Here is a 25,438-nt window from a genome sequence, read left to right as displayed (position 1 = left end):
CGTAACCCTCCCAGTCTACCAGGTACTGGACTCCTCTCCCTCTGCGACGGGAACGAAGCAGTCGATGGAAAGTGTACGTAGGTCCGCCGTCAATCATCCGGGGGGGTGGTGGAGGAGGGACCGCAGGAACCAGTGCACTCTCTCGGACAGGTTTGATCCTGGAAACATGAAAGGTGGGATGGACCCGCAGAGTCCGAGGCAGTCTTAGCCTTACTGCTGCGGGATTGATTATCCTTATAATCTCAAATGGTCCAATGAACCTCGGTGCAAGCTTTTTCGACTCCACCCGTAAAGGAATATCCTGGGTGGACAGCCATACCTTTTGGCCCACCTGGTAGACGGGTGCCTTGGAACGTCGGCGGTTGGCAGAGGAGGCGTACCGGTTGGCCGAACGAACAAGAGTTATCCGGGCTTGATTCCAGGTCTGGCGACAGCGACGAATGAAAGCCTGAACGGACGGACAGGTAACCTCCCTCTCCAGGGCCGGAAACAGAGGGGGTTGGAACCCGTATGCACACTGAAATGGGGACAGCTTGGTGGCCGAACTGATCAAAGTGTTGTGGGCGTACTCGACCCAGAGCAGTTGTTTAGCCCAGGCCGCTGGGTGCTTGGAGACTATACAACGTAAAGCCGTCTCCATCTCCTGGTTCTTCCTTTCGGTCTGACCGTTGGACTGAGGATGGAAACCGGAAGACAGACTGACCGTGGCCCCAATGAGCGTGCAGAATTCCCTCCAGAACACCGAGGTAAATTGGGGACCACGATCGGAAACCACATCGGTAGGTAGCCCATGGAGCCGGAACACATGGAGCAGGACCAGCTCCGCCGTCTCTTTAGCTGAGGGGAGCTTGGGTATCGGCACAAAATGAGCCATCTTACTGAACCGGTCTACCACCGTCAAAATGGCAGTGTGCCCGTTGGACGGTGGCAGACCAGTAACAAAGTCCAGAGAAATGTGGGACCAGGGGCGATGAGGGATAGGCAGAGGTTGTAGGAGACCAGCAGGAGCTTGGTGAGAAGACTTGTGTTGATTGCACACAGGGCAGGCATTAACAAATTCCCTGGTGTCCTCCTTAAGTGTTGCCCACCAGAACCTTTGCTGGACTACCTCCCGGGTACGTTGGATACCAGGATGGCAGGTGAGTCTGGAGTTGTGGGCCCACTGGATAACATCAGACCTCAACATCTGCGGAACGAACAGGCGGTTCGGAGGACAGGCACTGGGTCCCGGCTGGTCATCCAGGGCGGCCTTGACCCTCTCCTCCACTTCCCAGGTAAGGGCGGCGACGAGCTGAGGAGTCGGAAGGATGGTGTCTGAGCCTCTGGGAATGTTACCTCCCTCCCCAAACTGACGAGACAGAGCGTCAGCCTTAATGTTCCGAGAACCAGGGCGGTAGGAGAGGGAGAAATTGAACCGAGTGAAAAATAGGGCCCATCTAGCCTGTCGGGAATTCAGTCTGCGGGCCGACCGGATGTATTCCAAATTCTTGTGGTCGGTCCACACCAGGAAAGGTTGACTGGTCCCCTCGAGCCAGTGACGCCACTCCTCCAGAGCCAACTTCACTGCTAGCAGCTCCCGGTTTCCAACATCATAGTTTCTTTCCGCTGGTGTCAAACGCCTCGAAAAGAAAGCACAGGGATGGAGTTTTTGGCTGTCTGTTGCTCGCTGAGACAGGATGGCCCCCACCCCCATATCAGAAGCATCCACCTCCAAAACAAATTGTCTTTCAGGATCGGGTACTCGGAGGATGGGGGCGGAGGTAAACCTGGCCTTAAGGTTCTGGAACGCCTCCTCAGCCGAGGAGGACCACTGGAACATAACCTTAGAGGAGGTCAGGGCTGTGAGTGGAACGGCCAAGGTGCTGTATCCACGAATGAACCTCCGGTAGAAGTTGGCGAACCCGAGGAACTGTTGTAGCCGCTTCCGGGAGTCTGGAACCGGCCAGGAAGTGACTGCATCGACCTTGGAGGGATCCATCTCAATGCTCCCCTGTCCCACGATGTATCCCAGAAAAGAGACAGAGGATGTGTGAAACTCACACTTCTCCGTTTTAACAAACAGTGAGTTCTCCAGCAACCTCTTGAGAACCGCCTGGACGTGGTGCACGTGTTCCTTCAGAGTCTTGGAAAATATCAGGATGTCATCCAAGTAAATAAATACGTGTCGGTCCAACATGTCACGGAGCACGTCATTTACCAACGCCTGGAATACTGCAGGGGCGTTGGTAAGTCCAAAAGGCATCACCAGATACTCGTAGTGCCCCGAGGCAGTGTTGAAGGCGGTCTTCCACTCATCCCCCTCGCGAATACGTACCAAGTGGTACGCGTTACGCAAGTCCAGCTTGGTGAATATGGTTGCTCCCTGCAGCAACTCGAATGCAGAGGAGATAAGAGGCAGTGGGTATCGATTTTTTACAGTAATGTCATTAAGACCCCGAAAGTCGATACAGGGCCTTAGGGTCTTGTCCTTCTTCTCCACAAAGAAGAACCCCGCTCCAGCGGGTGATGAGGAAGGGCGAATAATCCCAGCCGCCAGAGAGTTATTGATGTACGTCTCCATGGAAACTCTTTCCGGAGCAGACAGGGAGTACAATCGACCCCTGGGAGGGCTGGTACCGGGATGTAGGTCGATGGCACAGTCGTAAGGCCGGTGTGGTGGTAGGGAAGTAGCCCTCGTCTTGCTGAATACTTCCTTAAAGTCCAGATATTCCGGTGGAACCCCTGTAACATCCGGAACTTGGCTGGGGTTCACCGAACGCTGAGGCGCGGCAGCCTGTTTCAGACAGATCTGATGACAAGAGGGGCTCCACCCCAAAATGGCTCCCGTCTCCCAGTCAATGTTAGGGTTGTGGCGGCGGAGCCATGGGTAACCCAGGATAAGCGGGATATGTGGAGACCGGAGAACATGAAACTGAATAGTTTCGTGATGGTTCCCGGACAGGAGCATGTGAACAGGTACAGTCTGATGAGTCACTGTCCCCAGCAGGTGACCGTCTAAGGCGCTGGCTGGAACTGGGCGAGATAAGGGAACCCGGTCTATTCCCAACTGCAGCATAAGCTCTTCGTCCATAATACTCGCGTCCGAACCAGAGTCAATAAAAACTGCAAGAGCCTGAGAGCTATCCGGTAATAGCAACCTGGCGTCACACTGGGCTTCAGAATTCCAGTTGCTGAGGCGGCCCTTGGTGCGAAACCCAATAGCATAATCCACCACAGATCCATTACCCTGGCTCAGGCTCAGTAATCCTCCTGCAGCGTCTGGACCCACAGACACGGGTCCAAACACCTTGCGCAGCTCCGCGGAAAAAGCGGGGAAAGAAGAGCAGGCGGGTGTCTGCCGCTCCCATTCAGCTGTGCCCCACAGTCGGGCTTTCCCAGTCAGATGATTGACCGTGAACGCCACACGAGCTGCTTCAGAAGCGAAAGTGTGTGGCTGCAGCGCGAACAGGATAGAACAGTTAGTAAGAAACGGGCTGCAGCCCTCCGGTTCCCCGGCGTAACGCTCCGGAGTTCCCACCCGAGGCTCTGGGGTAAATCCCATCGGAGAGAATGCAGAAGCGGGTGCCGGCGGCATGGGAAGAGGCGCTGGAGCAGCCCCTACTGCCGCCGCTAGCTGCTGCACAGTAGCCGTTAGCTGCTGTAGCTGCGCAGCTAAATAGGTTAGAGTCTGGTCGTGTGTAGAGTTAGCATGATGAGCCTCGGTGGCCAGGGAGGCTATCGAGGCTCCCTGCCTCTGGAGAGCGTCCTCAACTCTCTCGAAACGGTCTTTAGGTGAAGAGGAGTGCGCTGGGTCCATGTTCTGGCCAGATCGTTCTGTCACGATCTTATGAAGGACCCAAATGCAGCACTCGAGAAACCAAGGAGTATTGGTAATGTACTTTATTGGTAATACTACCAGAGCAGAGGAATACCAGCAGAACAGTATCAGCCGGATGATGTGCAGGCCGACGAACCAGAGGACAGCGGGCAGAAGGTGAGTCAGGGCCGGGCAGAGGGTCAGGGAGCAGGCGAGGCGGTCAACGTAGGTACAGGCAGGGTCAGACAGCAGGCAAGGCAGGATAGTCCAGGGACAGGCAGGATCAGGGAACAGGCAGAGCAGGCAGGTCAGGGACAGGCAGGGTCGGAACCGGGTGGGCAATCTGGTGACAAACGCGTGAAAGACTAGCATGAAGACAAAGTACGATCTGGCAATGGGTGTGTGTCTGGTGAGGGTTTAAATACTGGCAGTAAAGCTAATGGGTGCAGAAGAGAAAGAGAGTGAGCAAAAACGTGGGTGTGGTTAACAGGTGAGACAGGTGAATGGAAAACTACTGGTGAATGATGGAGCAGAACTGTGACATGCTTACACTGTAGCCTCAACTGCCCAGTCTACTAGACACAATACGGAATAATTGGACACGGAGAAAGACTTTGTGAGCGTTGTTGATGAAGGGTTGTGTATTTTTAACCAGAGTCCTCTTAAGTCACATTTGTAAAATTTAGCAACAATGTTTGATTTAAATTCTATTTTTACACGCCTCTAACAAATGAAAATCCAGTGAAAATTCTCATTTATTGGTCAGCCATGTATAGGATTATCAAATCTCATTAATTATAAAAATCAGGCAAGCATATCATTAGTACTCAGAGGATTTACAAACGAGTAACCAAAAGGGAGCAATTACCCCCAACACAGCAAACACCTGCACACACACTTCTTAAACAGGTTATTGGGCAGCTCTTCCCTTATTACTTGGTTCAGCCTTCTCCAGCAATATCCCCATTATGGCCAGGGAGGATAATAAAGCCATGAAGTTAAATATGAATAAGCAGGTTCAAATTGCAACTTGCTTTAATGGCATGATCCAGGAGACTCATTATTTAACCTAACTCCTAAATCTTGAAGGAGTTTTCAAAAGTTTGAAATGCCAAGTACAGCTGCCAAGTACTCTCTATCTTACGGGCCATTTCTACAACTCAATGCCTGTCACTGCAGAACAGCTCTGTTTAGTACCTTGATGTTCAGTTTAAGATTCATTTACACTGTGATATTTTAAACATATAAGTGCCGTTTTAAATCTCATCGAGATTTGATTAAATCTACTTTACTTATTATCTTTCCTAAGGTTGTAAGTTCCTCTCCCTCAGCAGCCTCACCTTCCAATCAAATACCACAACACTTCGATCAAATACATTGATATCAATATTGCAGCGATAACTATTGGTGCTCTTACAAAGGATTTATAAAATGAGTTATGTGGATGTTATGACTAAGCGAGTTAGGGGAATCAGAGAACAACTAGAATAGTATGGTAAATTCATAAAATAACAATATTTTACTTTAAAGCTCCCATGTCATGCTTTTCCGGTTATTACCCGTCCCCTTGTGTGTTATGAAGATTTTTATGCATGTAAACGGTGTGCAGAGTCAAAACCCTCAAAGTACACCCTGTAGCGAGTAAAACTCTAACACAGAAAATACCTCCCCAAAACGCCTCGTTGGAGATACGTCACTGCCCATTTGAGTCTTCCATTTAGTTCCGGGTACGGCCTGATGTCATGCGGTACCCGGAACGAAATGGACCAATCCCGAAGAGCTATGGTCACACCCAGCGGCGCTGGCCGCACCCTCTGCCAGCCTAACATTTACTGTTGGAAGCTCTGGTTCAGTTCACAATCATCCAGTCATGCCACTGCTAAGGACCTGTTTTCTGAAATGTGAGGAGAAATCTGAGCTGTTTGTCCTACCGACGGAAGAACCACGACGAAGTCAGTGGTTGAAATTTATTTTTAACACTGTTCCTTCAGAGGTTCGAAGAACCGGCATTTCACAGACGAAAGCTTCCAAAACATTGCCCAGTTTGAGGCCGGATATGCACAGCTTGTTTGGACCGTTTGGAGCAGGGGAAGATCCGGGTATACAACCTGTAAGTTTGCATTGTTATTTGTGTATTTATCAAACAAGACTGTTTAAATGTGTAAACTGTGTTGGACTGCTAAGCCATTGACACAGTGCTAACTGTGCTAACTAAGTTGCTAGCGTTTCCATATATCAACTCTAATATCAGCAGATGGCCTTGCATACATGTATCTCATAGCAGGAGAATGTCTGCATTCACACACAAAATACCTATTGACAGTATACTCCGGGTGATTTGCCGTGCGGTCAGTCGCGAAACGTAATTACATTATAGCTGGCGTAGTGTGTATGCAACCGATCTAACACACGGAGCTAGAGCTAGGTTTGGTCGGAAAAACATTTTTGTGATGCTACGTTGCTAGCGTTTAAATATATCAACTACAATGTCAGCAGATGGCCTTGTTTGTCATGGCAGGAGAATGTCTGCAGTCACACACACGGAATACTCATACAGTATACTCCGGGTGATTTACCGTACATTGTGACAGTACATATACTGCATGTATAGCTAACGAGGCTAGCTGTATGCTAGCGCAAAACAATGTATTCATGCAAGTTACATTGTATGACCGAACGTAGCAGAATACCCGTATACGATTGCAATTATAAACACGTTATTGCTAGCCTAATATGAACCACTAGCTTTTGTTCATAGTAGTTTGCATTATAGTTGCCTTTCCTCCAAGCTAACGTTCATATCGTGTTAGCTACAAAGGTAAACAAAGCTAGGTTAGCATATTAGCAGGCAAGCTGTTCATTACACTCCTACCACAACTACTACTAACGAATCTAAAACAACTAAGTTTCTCTAATATTTTGTGATTTGCATTTGATTTCGTCCAGCCAGATCCTGGCGGACAATCCATGACGGGGAAGGGACTTCTACTACTACTGAGGCCTCGTGCTAAAAGGCACCGGCTGCACCCAGGCAAGATGCGAGGAGGAATGGATGATATACCGTGTATATATGTATATTTATGTTCATTTTGTACATTTCTAAAAATAAAGTTTAATGGAAATACTTAGTAGGCCTATCCTTTCTTCCCTGAATTATTTGCTCCTATAACATATCATTCATATATAGCAAACCATGATTTGATTTCTCATCAAACAGTAGTAGTTTATTACAGGTAAAAATAACTTACTCTTTGTTATGACCGGCTCGTAGGCCACAACGGAAAGGCAAGGAGACATACACGAGTTTACAAAACCACGGCACATTTATTGTGGTAAATGCAGAGATAGGTGGTCGGGGAGAGAATCGCCGAGTTCGTCCTTCTGCAGCCGCTTTGGAGAGAGACTCCGGGCCGCTGGGATTAATAGCACCGGCTACGGAGGTGTCCGTGATCGCGCTGATTACCCTCTTCAGCTCCACCCCACCGTAAGCCCTGCAATACACCTGCACAAAGGCCCTGGGGCCGTCACACTCTTCTATAACAACAGTTGTAGGTTCAGTTCGGTTAGTTAGCGTATAAAATATCAGCTGTACCGACGCCATTATTAGACTGATGTTCCCCGAAAAAAGCGGGCGGAGCCTCTCTGGTGGTTGACTAATCAGAACAGAGTGGCTGAGCTGACCAATCGGAGCACACTAGGCTCACAGGGAGGGGGGGGCAAGAGCTCCAACGAGTCGTTTAGTGGAGAGAGTGAATACTGCTGAATACACATGCTTGACAGAGATGCTGTATGCGAAACCAATGTGAGTTTGGAAAATTGCACAGTATAAATCTATTTTACCTCAACAATGTAATTATGATCAGTGGAAATGGCCATGACATGGGCCCTTTAATGCAGCCTCTGATGTGTGCGATATTAAATAATCAAAAGTCTAAGAAAAATAATTAGTGTTACATCACAATATCGATATAACAGCGATACATTGCAAGCCCTACACAAGTCTAATAACGGCCATAGCCAAGACCGGATGTGTGATAAAAACAGAGAGAGTTGTCGGTGTTTGGTAAGGCAAGGTACCATTTTTTATATAGCACCTTTCAACACAAGGCTTTACAAAAAAAAGAGCGTTAAGAAATAAGGCAGGGAGGGATGTGAATGTTGTAAAGTTGCTGCTTTTCTTGAAAGCTGAAAGATGTCTTTGCGGACTGACATGCATCAAGAACCCCCTGGTGGGGGGGGATCTAAACGGAAAGTGGATATGGATGTTCCAAAGTACGTCATGTGTTGACGTCAGGGCTGTGATGAATGGCTTTGTGAAGACACAAATCTCAAGTCCACATATTTCAGCTGTTGTTCCACGCATTTCAAGTATTTAATTGCATACAATTACATCCCCTCCATCAGATGGTAACACAATAGAATAGTAGGATTCACTTAAGTATTTTGTCCATACAAATTCTATGTTCAGTCTAATCAATGTAGCACAGTTGTTCTTTTGATCAGAATGAAAACATTTTATTCGTAGACAAGCCGTTTTTCTTTTTTTTGGCCTCTCGGTCCTGAACTGTGATTGTCAGAGCTCAGCAGTCACACAGAGAGACGCAATGACAGGATGTGTTGCTGCACATCATGTACGCTAAAATAGATGGACCACAGTCAGGACTGCTGCTGACAGGCTGGTATAAGATAGACAAAACAGTTGAAGACTCAACACCCTGGCCTGCTTTAGTAAGACAAACCAAAAAGAGATTTTGGCTGGTTCCCCCCTTCACTTTTCTTCCCGCAGTTCCACAGCTGAATGAAATGGCCACATTTGTATGGGCTCAGAACAGTCTCATAATACACACATGCACACAGAAGGATTCACACTTGTATTTCATGATCCGCAAAAGGAGTCACACTTGTATTTCCGGATCCACACTTGTGTTTTTCAATGCACACACAAATGTGTTCCGTTTCATATACATGTAAATAAAATCCAAATACAGAAAAAAGTTTTACATATGTATTTTTGATCCTCACATATTTGTTTTCCGTTTAAATCCCCTGAACCTGCAAACACAAACCGCTTTCTGTGCATGGATCGCTGTGCATTCGTGTGTGGGTTTTTTGAGACTCCCCTGACGGTCACCCGATTCGTACTTGTAATTTTTTCTATCTATAGCCAATCAGATGTCTCCTTCGTTCTAAGCCAATCACATGAGCGCGTCCCCACGAGGGTAGCTTTATTGCGTTCATGACACTTCATATACGCATTTTGCGCTGTCCGGAGCAGGGTTTCCGCGGACAGAATTTATTTTACCGGACAAATTTGAAACTTACCGGTCATGTTTCAATAATAATAATAATAAGAAGAAGAAGAATTGTGTAGCAGAGTTTCCGTTAGCAGGTAATTACCGGACTATGACCGGATATGGCTAATAACACGGGAGTAAGGATCATCTCTTTTTTCCTCTCTCCCTCCCTCTCTCCTGACAGTCCGTCAGTTTCTCATGCAGCTCGCTAAAACTTCACTCGCGTTTATGTCCATATCGATCAAATCCAGCTCTCCTGATCGGCCTTTATAGAGAGCACCGATCAAACTATTAAGAGTGAATATCGGCCGATAATGACCGGCGGGGCTCTCCCCGTTGACAGTTCACTGTCTTGCACTGGCTTCGTAGTGCACTGATCGATTAGGCTAAGCTAACCTGTAGCTGCTCCCTCCACACTCACAACAACTTCATACAGACATAAATAAAGCAGCTGTATTCGCCATACAGGAAACACACATTTCAAACGGTTTGGCCTGCCGTTTTTGTGTACACAAGCATTCATTAATGGTTCGGAAAGTGGCACTGTACCTTAATAATATAAAGGCTTGTATTTGCGTGCATTTCCTGCTTGGAAAGTGGCAATGTACTGAGAGTGGAAGTGTCCTGAGATTAGCGCCTGCAGACAGGCTCCATGGACCTGTCAGCTCCGGACAGCGCAAAATGCGTACATGAAGCGCTACGTCATGAACGCAAGAAATCATACCCTCGTGGGGGCGCGCTCATATGATTGGCTTAGAATTGAGGAGACATCTGATTGGCTATAGATAGAAAAAATTACAAGTACGAATCGGGTGACCGTCAGGGGAGTCTCAAAAAACCCACACACGAATGCACAGCGATCCATGCACAGAAAGCGGTTTGTGTTTGTAGGTGCAGCGGTTTTAAAAGGAAAACAAATATGTGAGGATCAAACTTTTTTCTGTATTATACATTACATGTATATGAAACGGAACACATTTGTGTGTGCATTGACAAACACAAGTATGGATCCGGAAATACAAGTGTGAATCCTTTTGCGGATCATGAAATACAAGTATGAATCCTTCTGTGTGCATGTGTGTATTATGAGACTGTTCTGAGCCCATACATTTGAACATTTCATAAAGATTTTTAATGAAAGGATGCAGTGTTTCCCCTATGTTTACTGCTTTGGGGCGGTGCTGCCTGTTTTTTTTAAACACCTTGAATTTCAGGGGGGGCGCGGGGCTCCGTTGGCGGGGCTCCGTTGGCGGGGCTCCGTTGGCGGGGCTCCGTTGGCGGGGCGCAGCGCCTCTCCAAGACAATGGTAGGGGAAACACTGATGCAAACTTTACCACAGCAGCAATAGAGTGATGGAGTCCTAAAAACACTGGAAATTAGTTAGCATTTCATCATCTCTGGTTCCCTTATCTCAAAGTCAAAAATGTTATGAGTTTTTTGGTAAGATTCCTAATATGGCCTGTCGTTAACACAAGCTTAGGAGATTTTTACTTTTTTTTCTATGACATAAAGTATGTCAGTGAATACCCCTGTCAATCATTTCTGAAAATTGTACATGTCGTAAAAATGGCAGTTGCTAATAAGTGTCTAAACTAGATTTTGAATTAGCTAAAAGATGTTAAGTGTGGTGACTGAATTTATGCTTCAAAAATTATAAAGTGGTGTTAATATGTGTAAAGATCATCCTGCTGAACAATACATATAAGTATCATGCAAAACAAAATCCGACATAATGCAAGGGAAAGATCCCTGTATTGGCTTGTTGTGGAATGGGCCTTTCGATGCAGACTTTCAGGCCTACAAAGATGGGTCATAACTGCCACACTGTATTTAGGTACACTTGATGAACTGAATATTTAATAGCAAATTGTCCTCTCATCAGTTTTGATCTAGAGAAACATGCACTCTGTTGCCTCTAGTCTCCTTTTATGTAAAGCATCACAGACCAGTTGGACTGGTGAACATGATGTGACAGGATTCTGATATTTGAAGTTAAAAATGTTCAAACATTGAGATAGTGCTGACATTTGGAGCTGCCAAAATAACTTTAAACTGGATATTAAAAGGGCAGAGGCTGTCACTTTTTTGGTTATTTGAGTCCTCTATCACCACAAGCAGCTTGCATCACAAGAAAAAAGAAATTAAAGCAGCATTTGCTAATGCAAACAACTGTTAATAAATGTTCCTGGTAATATACAAGTCAGAGTCATATCATATTGTCATTGTATAGTTCTAAAACGTTTGAATATAAATTGTAATAATAATAATAGATTTTTGTTGTTGATTTCAAAGTAAAAATGCAACCACCTCCACCTGAAGGTTGTTGCAAAATGTTTATACTGAATCTCGCTCCGAGTTACTGATGTTGCTGAAGAAGAATCAAAATTAGAGATCACATTTAAATGGAAAAGCATTCGAAAACGTCTGAAGATTGTGATTTTCGGCATAAGATGACACATTTGCAGCCATTTGTGATTGGGCAAAAACTCCTTAGCCACACTTCAGAAAACTAAAGTTGAACAAGACTAATCTTATTTCAGGGAGGAAGTGAAACATTGTCGATTAAAGCGACCTGTCTGCCCTTGCTGTTTTTAACTGGACTCTTTGCACTGGCTTTTAAGCAGAATACCTTGTCAAGATACTGTAGACCATGTTTTTGTGAGAAAAAAATATCCCTGAACATTACATTACATGTTACTTGGTAGACGCTTTTAACCAAAACGACTTACATACTCAATACTGTGGGCAATCCCCACAGGAGCAATTTGAAGTGTCTTGCCCAGGGACACAACGACATGCTGACTACAGTGGGGTTTGAACCTGTGCCCCCCCTGATCCGAACACCAACGCACTAGACCACCACGCCTCCCTACACATCTCATCGCTTTATTATTACAGCACTTGGCCTACATCCTCTCTAAAAGATTAAGGTTCAAGTTGACAAAGTATTAAACCTATATATATATATATATATTTTTTTTTAATTAATAACTTTAACCCGAGAGGCCATAGGAGTGTAACTTTCATTGAGAACAAGAGAAGCACGAAGTAGGAACACATTGAAGGGTGTGTCTGTGGATTACTTTGATATGGTTCAAGCCTAACAAGGATATTGAAATTAATATTATTAAGTCATTGATACCAAAACCAATTCACATCAGATAGTGGAGGCATTTACTGGAGTCATAAGGAAAAAAATAATATCATACGGTATAAAGTTCAGGGTATTCGGTATGAAACGGTATAACGCCCAACACTAATTAGGGATGCACTGATAAGATGTTTTTATCAGCTGATCACAGTAACAATTTTGCAGATGCCGACACCAATGCTTTACTGTAACTTAAAATAGTACAGTAGGATAATGTGGACTAGGGCAGCCTATCCAGTGTTCAATTTACCCATTTGCTTTCGGGGGAGCCCTATTTATTTATTTGTTTTGGCAATCACATCAATATCAATATACTTTTTGCCTCTTTGCAAATCTCACATCCAATTTTTTCTTTTTTTTGAAAAGCCATGGATACCTTTCATTCCACTCACTCCATCTTTTCTGTGTCCATTTAAAAGGCAGGTCATGGGCATCGTCAGGTTCGCTAGTGCAGGTGGCGTCGGCGGCTGTGGCCGTTGTTGAAGCCTCTTCAGGCTCTGCATCGGCAGGCCTCTCCCTCGGTGTGGAGCTGTCAAACTCGACCCTAACGCCTCTTACAACTAAAAGTTGTTCCGTTCACGTTGTCATTTTTAGACTCCTTCGCTTATTTGCTTGTGAATCCAAAAGCTGCGAGGCTTGGCTGTTTTCGTTTCGCCATATTTTTTATTACAAAGCCAGAGTTAAAAAAAATATCAGTATGAAAATATCAAATACCGCGCCAGCATCGCCTGCCGTAACCATAGCAACGTAAGTAGCGTAAAGAATGCAGCGCCGCCACGTACAGATGGCAACACCCAGAGATATTCACAAATATAAAACAAATATTCAGAAACTGTAATGAACAATGACTATTATTTATTTCAAGAACTTTTATTTACAGAAACTCAACATTTCTAATCTGTGTGACACAAATATGCACGATTGTTTTGGCTCCCCCTATTTATCTCAAAGTCGGCCTTCAGGGGAGCTCCCTCCCTCTTCGGGGGAGCCAAGCTCCCCCTGGCTCCCCCCCATTTCGAACAGTGAGCCTATCCCATTAAGAGAGGGGAGGGGGGGGGGTATAAGTGTGTGGCACATGTATGTGTGCAGCGAGAAAGAGTGAGCTAGTGAGAGTAGTATGTTTCTGGAAGTGAAAGAGTGAATGGGTGAATCATGATTTGTAGAATGTAGAGCTCTTTGACGGGTCGTAAAGACTGGATAAAGTTATGAATAAATACTGTCCATTTACCATTTATACTTTAACTGGACTGTACTTGGGTGGGCCATCCTGCTATATACCTGGCCTCTTAGGGTATAGGGCTTTTTTGTATCTGTCCGAGGGAATGACGCCACCCATGACTTACTAACTAGTTGACTAATTACAAAAAAAGTTAATCCCATCCAGAACGTAGTTATAGTATAGCCATTGGTTTATTGCTTTCATTTTCTGTTAAACTAAGTGTTCTTGTCATTTACAAGGCACCCATTACCTGCAAGAGTTGTGCTGTAGTAAAACAATACTTAATGTAATTTCAATTTCTCTCTGGTCGTTTTAGTGACAGATCTGCCAGGGGGCTACCTTTTTAATTGTTTTTTTTTAAGTGCCAAACATTGCTAAAATACCCATGGGCATAAAGGTGTGGAAAAAGAAGCCATAGTCTGCATCTGGATATTAATATATATATTAACAGAACTGCCGCAAGGAGATGCAGATAATGAATCATGCAAACAAAACACCCAATGGTCATTTTTGTCAGTTCCTTTTAAATTTAAGACCAATTAGATTTCCAAGTATGTGATCTGGCACAATTCTCCAATTATCCTGCTTTGATAGTGTTTCTTGAAGCGTGATGGCTGTACAAGGTTTGAGGATACACAAAGTGACCTCCTTTTCTTAAGACGGATCACTACAGCCCAAAGCATTACAATTTCTTTTTTTCCATCTTGTGACACTCATGCCCTTCAGTCTTTCAGAGCTTAATAGTTTTCTTAATATTCTATACCACCCAAAAACTTGCCAATATCAGTCCCATAGGGCCAAAAACTTTGGCTGCCAAAAGCTGGGGGAAATTATGTTGACTGACTGAGCAGTACTTTGCCAACAAAAAAGGCCACAGGTAAACCATAAACCCACACACCAACATATAATATGCATATTTTTAGACAAACTTAAACATTGGTCTTAAGACTCTAAACCAGGGGTGCCCACACTTGTTCAGCTTGTGAGCTACTTTTAAAATGACCAAGCCCAAAAGATCTACCTACAGGGCCGCCCCTGCCCAATCTGTGTCGCGAGCTCACGGGGGGGTTCTAGTGGACTAAACGGCTGATAAACTGTGGCGCGCTTACACTAATTGCGCCGCACAAGCGCATAATAGTGCGCCGCATTTGCGCTTCAGATGAGGAGGTGAGGCCCCCTCATAACTGCATGAACCCGTATGGCACAATACAACTCAGACTGGCTTACCTGTACGTCAATCAAGTGGCAAATGCCATAGTAAGGATGGATGATAGGCTAACTTTAAAAAAATTAAAATAAAATGTTTTCCTTTTATTTTTTTCAATGCCATGGATCTACCCACACTACCTTTGCGATTGACCGGTCGATCGCGATCGAAGTATTGGGCACCCCAAACAATGGGTCTATAACAACACTGCATTTAAAATAAAGATTTTACTTCAACAACTAGTATTTAGATCAGCCCTGGGCTTAATAGATTATATGAACTGGTCTTAAATGTTTATCAGAACGGTCTGTAGTCCAATAGCATTAATTATCTCTTAAATAGATAAACAAATGACTTAAAGCATCTGATTTTAGCTGTCTGCAATCCAAACTGTAGTAATATAGTAATAAGGTCATGGACTAGATTTTGATAAAACTGAAAAAGAAATAATGTCATGGTCCTACCTTGGAAATACCTACAGATTCTTAGCAAGGCACACTGATCAATCACAATAAAACACACACAGGCACTTTTTAATTTGCATGCTGGGTCGCTGTAGGATGGCTAAACCACAAGACATATGATGTACAGACTCTGAGAGTAGCAAGAGTTATCAGAACGGTTTGACATTAATAAAACAAACATCAAAGCAGGCCTATTGACCTGGAATGTAATTGCAAATGAGATACCAGTCAATCACAAAATATGAAATATGCCTCCCTTAGGCAAGTAAACATAATCTATGACATAGCTGTGAAGTACTCATTTGCTAAATAGGAACACAGAAGTATAAGAAGTAAGACTGATGGTCATTTGTTTTTAGCAAAATCAAGTCAGTATGTTTCAAGGGATTTGTCAATGTAATATTTCAGTCCATGGGTTACTGTATTCTACTCCACTGTAAACCACAGCATTATGATATGCTTGGTTTGTCATGTGTTTAGCAGGGTAAGGATGTCGGTAGTATTTACGCATCATATGAACAATGCATCGGACAATACACAAATTCAGAGAGGCAGTATAGAAGCCGTTTTTAGCAGAAAACCGGCGGTAGCATTTAGCCAATGGCTTCGCTGACATGTCACTGAGAATATCCAGGCACCCATTTCAAATGTTTGCCACCTTCAACCCCCGCCCCCAGTACCCTAAGGGGCATCCTTATCTGGGGCACCCATCATGTTGTCAACCCTTGCCCATGCAATGGTCAAAGAACGAGGAAACGGCTAGACCGGCGGTAGCGTTTGTCTAACAACTGGGGAGTATTTTCGTGTTAAACGCTAAGGGTGACATCATGAGTTGTGACGCATCGCTCATATGACTCCATGTCTCGTCCAATGGCTTGCCAGTATTTTATCTCGTCATTGAGGAAGGGGGGATATAATATTTCAATTCCATTTTGCAAATCTTTTTGCTGAAGGAGTGGTCAACTGTTTGGAACCCTGTTGAAGGTAAAAAAGCGTTTATGGATAATTATAAATTATGTCACCGATCAGATTACATCTGTGGATGATTTTTTAAATAGTAAATATCTTCTGTTTGGCAAATATTTGTATGTACAAGCAGTGTGACACCTTGGGGCGGAATAATTAACCAGGGCAAACACATTTTTTGTACTTTTTCCAGAGAATCGCCTTGATCGGATGAGATGTTAGACAATGTCTTGACGTGTACATTTTTATCTTATTACAACAAGGGATTCATCATTAGATGGATTCAAAAGCAAAAGTAAATGTTGCTATTATGAATTCAGTTCAGTTCCCATGTCAACTAGTATATCATATAAGCGAATGTGTGACTTTTAAAGTGGGGCATGCTGCAGAGTGGGAGATTTACTGTGAAGGATATTGTCTGGAATATGGCTTCATAATGCAACTAAGAAGCTCAATCTTCAATTTATATGGAAACGGGAAATGGCAGTTTATTGAAGGCTATGTCTATCTTATGAGTCAGAATTTGATAGATTTATGTTCTCCATTAGCAACTAGCGACACCATAGGGAAAACAAATCCTATCAATGTATTTCATTGGATTTTTGGTGGGGCGAAAGGAAAGCAAAAAATAAAAAGCTTGCATGGCTTATTAGCTGACACGCACCAATAAACCCTGTTAGCCTTGCAAGCTAATGCGGGGCGGCAGAGGAACAATGCAAGGGGAAGTCAGCCTGTGATTGTAATTTAGGCTGATATCTAAACCAGGCCAACTGATTGGAGATGACAGGTTTACGGCCCGCTTTGGGGGGGAAATGGGCTGGGCAGAATGGTTGCTTGCAGAGTGAAATGCTGCAACAAAGGGCTCCTCAGCATGTCTTTCTGAGGATATATTCAACCTTCCCTTTCTGCTTCTTACATTAAACACATTACATACAGTTTCCCAAAAGCTTCTATGTTTATGGCTGAGAAACCATTTGGAAATCTACACAGGGGATGTGCTAAAATGACTTGGTAGCTAGCAGGTGATTTTTAACCCAAACAAAAGGACACATCTTGTTCAGGGTTATAATTTTAAAAGATGGTCCTGGCAAGCAATTGCACTTAATTGGCCCTCTGCTATATTTGGAGAGCATGCTCTGATGATTTGAATTACAAGAGGCAGAAAAAGCCAAGTGCTTGCTTTATACTTTGTGTGTCAAACTGAGTGTGATTTTCTGCCAAACCCTTGGAAAAGTACTATTCTTTTTTAAATATTGCTTTTTATAACTGGCCATCTGCATAGGCTTCATGAGTAAGAGATACGTGGCTCCAGGGTAGGAATTTCACGGCGGCCATGACAGCCATGGCCGTCGTTGCCCCTCGGTCTGGCCGTTATGTCCCACAAATAATTGTACGTCCTACGGCCACCATGGCCTTTGTGCCCCTCACACTGTTAAAATCTCGAAGTTGCTTTGAAAGCGTCAGAGTAGTGGTCTGGTCTCTGACTGCATTATGCTGCGTTCACAACGGACGCCATGCGAATATTCGCATTGCTCTAATCGCGAGTTTCACCGCGGCTGTCAGTTTACTCCTGTCATTCAAGCAGGACGCGCTGGAGAGGGGGCGGGGCTTATATCCATGTAAATACTGTGGTAGAAACCAACTACAACAAAATTATTGATATTAAAAAAGTGATTTGTTTTCCATGTCATTTGTGTGTTTTTCTTATCAGAAAGTGAAGTTATGTATTTGTAAGCTCCAAATCCAAATGTTTCCCTCAATGGCCTTTGTGCCCTGGCATGTGGCCTTTGTGCCCTGGAAAAATGTGTGACAACAAAGGCCAAATGGCCTTGCCCCTAAAATGACGAAATTCCAAGACTGCGTGGCTCTTTAAATAAGCAGTTCAATATCAATATCAAAAACTGTTTTTGCCAGGAATAACAAAATGACAGAGGGCAACAGCTGATGACACATCAATAACTACTTAATAACTAAGGGCAACAGAGAGTGTTTGATGGCTTCGAATTTCCATAGCCAACAAAATAAGGATCAAAAACCAATAGGCTTTATGGACCAATCTTACTTTTGAATATGTTTTTTCTGTGCTCTGGTTGTCCAAAAGCTGGAAATATTCATTTGTTTTTAGACTGGCGTTTAAGTAAGGGATAATGTGCAGCGAGGCGGTCATTATGGGGAAAAGGGGTGTTCTTTTCCCCATAATGACCACGTCGCTGCACATTATCCCGCTTATTACACGGCCATATACTAAACAAACTAAGGAATCGACTCCCAATATTAATAGAAATGATTTTATTGACTTAAAAATTATCATATTTCTTCCGCTAAGAAAAAAAAAACTCCGTTCCACGGCGCACCAACGGCTGGAACTGCGACAACAACAACTTTATGGCAGCACTGTCCAACTCTGTTCACAGTTTCTGATCCACTAACAAGTCCTTAAACACTGCAGAGCCCATACCGTGTTCCCGTTAGTGTTTATTTCCTCTCTGCCTTCTTCTGGTGATTTATCTGATGTCCAGCACTCCGTCTTTTACCCTCTTTTACTTTCTCTTTCTTGATCCTCCTTAGCAACGGCAGGAACTGCTTCGATAGCGTTTTTGAGGAGCTTTTTGATTACAGATTTGAAAACATTGTTGCTTACTTTAAAAGTAACACAATTCATTATGTCAAACCTTGGAAAATATCTAGATATCCCTGCCATAATGCCAAAGTAATTGGCAACTGAATATGTTTTGCCGTTTTATGTCTATGGCTGGACCGCTGCGTAAAAAGGAGGGTTTCTTCCCCGTTACTTCTCCGCTGTTTTCTTGTCCCAGTTTGAAAAGCAAACGGCATGCAGTTTGCTTTTCGGCCAAACTGTATACAGTTCAATCGAACGGACTTCTTTGTGCAGATGTGAGCGTCCTTAACAACGGTCAATAAGTCCTTGCTGCACATTATCCCTTACATGTTTCCATCTTAAGCTTTGTTAGTTAGTTTCGTAACGGACGTAATGTAACAGTTGTAACGGTTGTAGCTTTTCTCAGATGCGGAGGGATACTGACTTGTTTTGAAAAGTAACTACAATTCTACCCGTGGTATACGCTCATTATATCACGGCTAAGAACCAATCAGATTGCTTGATTTGACTTGTCCGTTTTATAATGTGTGATTAATGCTGTGTCCTTGTGCTGATCATTATTTTATTTTTATTTTATTTGACTATTTCTATTACCTCTGTAAAGGGTATTTGAGCAACTGAAAGCACTTGATAAATAACATGTTTTATTATTAATATTCTCTACATTTACAGACACTGTTATGTTCATTGACCACTAAAGGATCCTACAATAAAATTAGAAAACAGTATGTTTTTCAAGTCTTTACTTTACGCATGAGTAGACATAAATACTTGAATGTATGTATTCAAATGTATGTAGCTGATTAAGGTAGACAACATTGTACCATGATGGTACGGATTTGTTCATGTTTTTTTGGATGATTAGCCAAAGCTTTATGTTTCTGCTGTTCTGTTTTCATTGCATGGCAAATACTAGTTCTCTAAAAGCACTGGTTGTCCTTGGAAACACCATGAATGGACAAAAGGAATGATACATTGATTTGTCATGAAACATTCCTAGGTTAAAGTTTCAGTATTCACATATAAGGACATTTGGAAAAGAGATAGAGCAATATCAAATAAAATAAAACAAATAAACTGAGCTACTAATTGTTGTAAAATGTTTCGTGGCATTTTCTGACAAAACATCTAATCAATGAGCTTTTCTAAAACAGCAAATATAACAAGACCCTCTACTTCTACCTCCAACACTCCACAAGGGGATTTAAGTGTAAATAATCACTGTTAACATCTGCAAGTTAAAAAGTAAAGCAACAGTACATAGATTATGTAATCGATGTCATGATAATTTTTGCCTTGTTATTTATTTTTTCTATAATTTCACTCAAAACTGTTATGTTTCATAAGGACTATTTACAGTAGGACATTTATTAAATTACCAGAAAAAGACCATACCATGAACATTTTTGGTTGTCTTTGTTTAAAACGATACGCTGACTGATTTACGTATGGGTTATTGATTTTGTCAAAATGTGCAATGCTGTATCAGTATTTCTTGGCAATGTGCAGGGACATCCCTCTTCTTCACCTTAAGGTTGCCAGGCAACCAGCAGAGAATTCAAGATGTCACCACATGCTGCTTTCACAAGATGTCGAACAATTCCTTTATGCTTTAAGTGCTAACCATGATCACATCAGAGAGGAACACCTGTTGTCCTCGCGGTATTTATTCCAACATACTGCACTAACTCAAACCTTAGATGGTGGTTTAAGGTATCTCCAAAATATTCAGACTCTGCCCTTGAACACATATTTCAAACAGCAAGGGAACATGAACACATGCCATTAGAATGATTTGGTGCGTCACAACTGGCAGCAGCAAGAATAAAATCATTATCATAAGACTCAGTAAACAATAATCAACGCACCGGATATGAGGCCAGGCGCCCCTGGAGCACACTCACAAGGTGTAGCCACAAACAAATCATCCCAACATGGCCAACATTATTAATAGAGCTCTAGATGTGTATCATGTTATCTGACACACAAGCTTGTTAGCACCTTTGGTTGCGTCACAATCTGTGAGGCCATCACAGATGCTACACACACCATCTGTCTGTCACCTTTAACTAAACACTGTGGTCATTAGAGCTAGGGCAAGTAGGACAGATAAGAATACCTTTTTGTTTTTCTTCCAGGCATTGTCTTTAATTCAGCAAATTATGTTTCAATGCTTTTTAGAAATTGATAGAAGTTGGTTTGAAAAAAATAATATAAGGTGAAAAACAAGTATGGTACACTGTACTTTCTGCCATACCATTTTTTTACATAAGGTAAAAATAGTGCATTTGTCTGCTGGAAATGAAACAGGTTATTCCATAATACATGCTACATGAAGTTTTCATGCGAATACTGCTGATAAGAAGACGAACAAACTCACCAAACTGATTTCAACTCACAAATTCCTTGTTGAACCAAATAAACCTTGGCCATGACTTCGGCTGATTACATTTCCAAAACTCTTTCAAATGTGTAACAAAACCTTCAAGCACAAATCCAGGCAACACACAAGTACTTTGGTACAGAGCAACTATACATCTTAATGATGTGGTCAATATGCTGACAGATTAAAACTAGATAACATTGTTCCCACTTTGCTGATACACTGTTAAAAGTAGAGCACTACATCTTATTTCCTAAATGCTATATAATGTAAGCTATAATTCAGCAATGGGAAGGATTCCCAGTGTTATGACTTGGAAGTGCTAATGTCAACAGGTGCAATGAGTATTTAGCTGTATAAAAGTCAACGTTGGTTGTTTGCAGCCATTGTAGTTCAGTTCCACAACACTACAGAAACATTACTAGGAACACGTTTTAAATTTGAAGGAGTTCAACTGAAATTGACCAATATAATATTAAAAAGAGCGTTTTTAGGTTTGTTTTTTGTTCGTTAACACGACATTTAAAACAATTCTACCTCCGCATCAAGGCAGTGCAATAATCACATAAGTCATTCTAATATCACTCTACTGATGCAAACAAACTAGCCTCGACAGGGCAGAAGCATTCCTTCTTCACTATCTATTTCAATACAAACAAACAAACAAACCACTACCCAAACTTCCGAATAGACTACACACAATAACAAACCACAAACAGTGCAAAAAGTGAACAATAACGACTTCAGCATCCAAACAAAGGGTTCATTTACTCACCATTTTTGAGATATTGGTCATTCTCCGGTTCTTCATGGAAGACAACTGGTTGATATTCATGTCCATATCAGATACTTCTTCACATAGGAGGGGTTGCTGGCTGCGTAGTTTTTGTTGTCCACTTTCACCAAAAGTCCACCTTCCATGGCTGCTACCTAGCGCACGGTGTTAGCATAACTTAGTTAATTAAGCTAACTGATGATGTCACTTGATAGCTCACTTTCTTGTTGTTGAGTTAACAACCTGTTGTGTTGTCTAAGTGAATGGACTCATATTTGTCGAACGTTTCATGAGCCCACATTCAGTACATTCAATATTCTTAGCGAGATAATATTGGCTATAGTATACATGTCTGGATAATTGATTAATAAAGGAGCCAGCTTCACCTGGCGTTCTTCTTCTTCGTTTGTTTTAATGGCTGACTACAAACCAAAGTTTTGCGGCATGCCGCCACTCATCGTACCATAGTGTGTAATGTTACGACTGTGAGAAAAACATTTTCTCATTTATGACTACATTTAAATAAAATAATAAATAAATAAAACAAGAGAAAATATACTTATACAGTATTACTTATACTGATTTATCAGCCAAAAGAGTTGGCAATTAATTTAGGCCAAATATTTGAGAATGAATTGATTAATAAAAGCAGCACTATTATTTATATTGGTCTATGTTCTTAATGTCTATATTTTGGGATACTGAAGTGATGAGTTTTTCTTTTTGAATGAGCACAAACATAGCCTATACTGTGTAGGTTGTGTCTGGCTGAAATTATAACTGTATTTTGGACTTGAATTTGTAGCCAAAAAACATAAAACCAACATAAATGTGCCCAACTTCAGTCCACAGAGTACATTTGATTGGCTATAATTCCCTTGTGGCTGTATGATTTATGTAGAACATTTAAATGACAACTTCTGCAGGTAATTAAAACAGCAGAACATCAACAGGGGGGATTAGGAAAATGAATATTTGGTCATGCTGTCATGGGTGTAAGGACAATGGCAACATGGTTAGAGAACAACATTTGTGATCAAAGGCTTAGCGGTTCAAGCCATTGGGAGAATCAAATTGAATGTAATTGTGCATCTTTCATATATCTTTCCTAAAAAAAAGTTTTGCAGTAACTCAAGGGAAAATACCTAGTATAGATGATATAGATTTAATATACATAATGTAACCTTAGCAAGATAATACAATAAAACAAACAGAACATTCCTTAGTCTACCCAAAAATAAACGTTCCTTATTTTTTGCTGAGCCATCAATGCATGACTGTCCTGTTTGCCTTTGCCTTACCAGCAAAGCCAAAGGGGAGCACAAATGATTTGAATACATGTAATGAGGACACTGGAGGAAAGATTTAATGTCTGACTTATAGGAAGGAACCTTCAAACACAATACATCTAATGATGTCTGCAAGTCATAGGATTATTGTCAGGTCAGGAGTTTTTCAAAGCATTTATTGATAAGCTGGTGTTCAATGATCAATGTCGATTTGAAACCAAATTGGACCTTTACTTGTCACTCTAGATAACATCCAATCTTCTTTATGACAAAACTTGCTATAGTTAGTTTATCTTTGAATTATTTACATATATCCCTCTCATTACCTCAAAATGTCTTCGGGGCAATACATACTCTGAAAGTCATATTGCGATATATGTAAATCAATAGACCCTATCTTTCTATCTATCTATCTATATATCAATCTATTCATCTTTTTATATTAATGCTCTCTCTGTTTAATTATAATTGTACAAATATAACTGTATACAGTGTGTAACATATATTGTGTTTGGCAGGTGACTGGCTGGCTGGTATTCCACCCTACCCATTCTCCTCTTGAGGACATCCCATTCCAGGACATTGCTTTGGCCTTACTTCCCCCCAGCATGGAGATGGAACCCACTAAAGTCCCGTCAGAGGGCGGCCTCAATGTCACCCTCACCATCCGCCTCCTCATGCACGGAAAAGTAAGCAGACAGACTTTTTATCTGGCTTTGGTAAAAAAAAGATACGACATGCAGGGAAACAAGTTCCTAATTTAATGGGCCCTTAAGTTATGTGTGACCTTTTAAGAAACCATTTGGAGCTAATTGATGTTCTCTCTAACAAGTCCAGACCTATTATCCACTTTTAGGTCAGAAGCCTCAACACTTAGAGGGTCATTTCACTAATTGTACGGCTACCTTACACTAATTATGATGCCATTGGCTGCTATCACTGCTTGGACATGGACCAACTGATTTTTAACAGAGAACCTGTGTTTCAAGCTGACGGCATATACTTAAAAGCGGTTAACTAGGCAAGGAGGCTCTGGTGAAAATATGCTATTGGTTGCAACATGGGAAGAACATGGATCTAGCAGTTCTTCAAGTAGAACCACAAAGAAACTGATGACGCTTACAGAATGGAAACCAAGAGATTGAACATGTATTGGCAAGAATTTCAATTTTTCATCAGCATTGAATGTTCCTCCTTGAATACAGCTATGGGTTATGGGATTCAGCGAGCAGTCTGTCACCGGTTTGACGTTATGATTGCAGACACAAAGTAGTTTGGTTCGACATATTGAAAGGCTTTTGCGACATTCTCTAAGTGGAACGGGTGGTCCTTGGGCCATGACTGATGAAACGCTGTTGGTATCTTTGTCTCTCCGGTTTGCTAGTTTAAATGACCAGAGTACAGACAAATGTACTGTATATATAAGCAAAGATGTGTTTAGGTCCTTGTGTGAATAGGCCTCTGCTGCTGACCATTGCCTTTCTGGAACAGTCAGTTTGTTTAGCTGATAGATCCACATTCACATTCAACTCCCAAAAAGTCCACCAGCTGTACAACCCTTATTCTGAGAGAACAACATCAAAACATTGATATTAACATAGTGTATATATAGTCACCCCCAGTCAACCCCTCTCACCAGGCTCTGTGCAGAGTGTGACATCCACCTGGGAATACAACATTACCCTGAGTATTACAAAAATGAAGTTGCTGAGCTTTGATTTTTGCTCTGCTGATCTTCTTCTTAAGCCCTTATATAGTATGACAGATTTGATGCAGAGGTCGGCCTCTCTGCATTAAAACCTCTTGGTGGCTGGAAGGCAGCTGTCTTTGTCTTCTAGTGCAGCTTTGCAATAGCTTGACCTCAATACGGTATACTTTGCAAGTTATCAGTGTCATCACTCAATTTGTTCATCCTGCCAAATCTAGAGATCTATACCAAATGGAAAAAGGGCATTAACAAATCCTTAGTTGAGGTTTTCCACTCTTTATTTCTGTGACCCATTTATTTGAAACTCCTTTGTTTCTCAACTTATTTTTTCCATTTATTTGATCTCTTTGAATCTTTCCAGGTGCTGATAGATTGAAGTTTCGTGTTTTGTTTAAACACAACTCCATTTGTACCTTATTCCCCTAGATGATATTGGAAGGGTTGTAAAGGCTTCTTTGGATGAAAAATGTTTATGACTTTCTCCTGAATTGCCCCGCACAAGAACTTTTTCAACACTGGTCAGACTAATTCTATACATATGAGATATAATATGATAAACTGTATTT

The 25,438-nt window shown here is 42.3% G+C and overlaps 1 protein-coding gene across 4 annotated transcripts in view; it reads left to right on the top strand.

The window, feature by feature from the left end:
* Nucleotides 1-25,438, top strand: part of LOC117485691 (poly(rC)-binding protein 3-like) — an 87,246-nt gene that overhangs the window by 44,918 nt on the left and 16,890 nt on the right. For all 4 annotated transcript variants that reach the window (XM_034134336.1, XM_034134335.1, XM_034134334.1 and 1 more), the window contains exon 6: nt 23,683-23,853. In XM_034134336.1, coding sequence (XP_033990227.1) covers nt 23,683-23,853 — 171 coding nt within the window. The remainder of the gene's footprint in view (nt 1-23,682; nt 23,854-25,438) is intronic.

The sequence above is a fragment of the Trematomus bernacchii genome, unplaced genomic scaffold (assembly GCF_902827165.1).
Source record: "Trematomus bernacchii unplaced genomic scaffold, fTreBer1.1, whole genome shotgun sequence".
In the NCBI taxonomy this organism is placed as follows: Eukaryota; Metazoa; Chordata; class Actinopteri; order Perciformes; family Nototheniidae; genus Trematomus; species Trematomus bernacchii.
The sequence above is the reverse complement of the archived record's forward strand: the minus strand, read 5'-3'. Positions and strand labels throughout refer to the sequence as shown.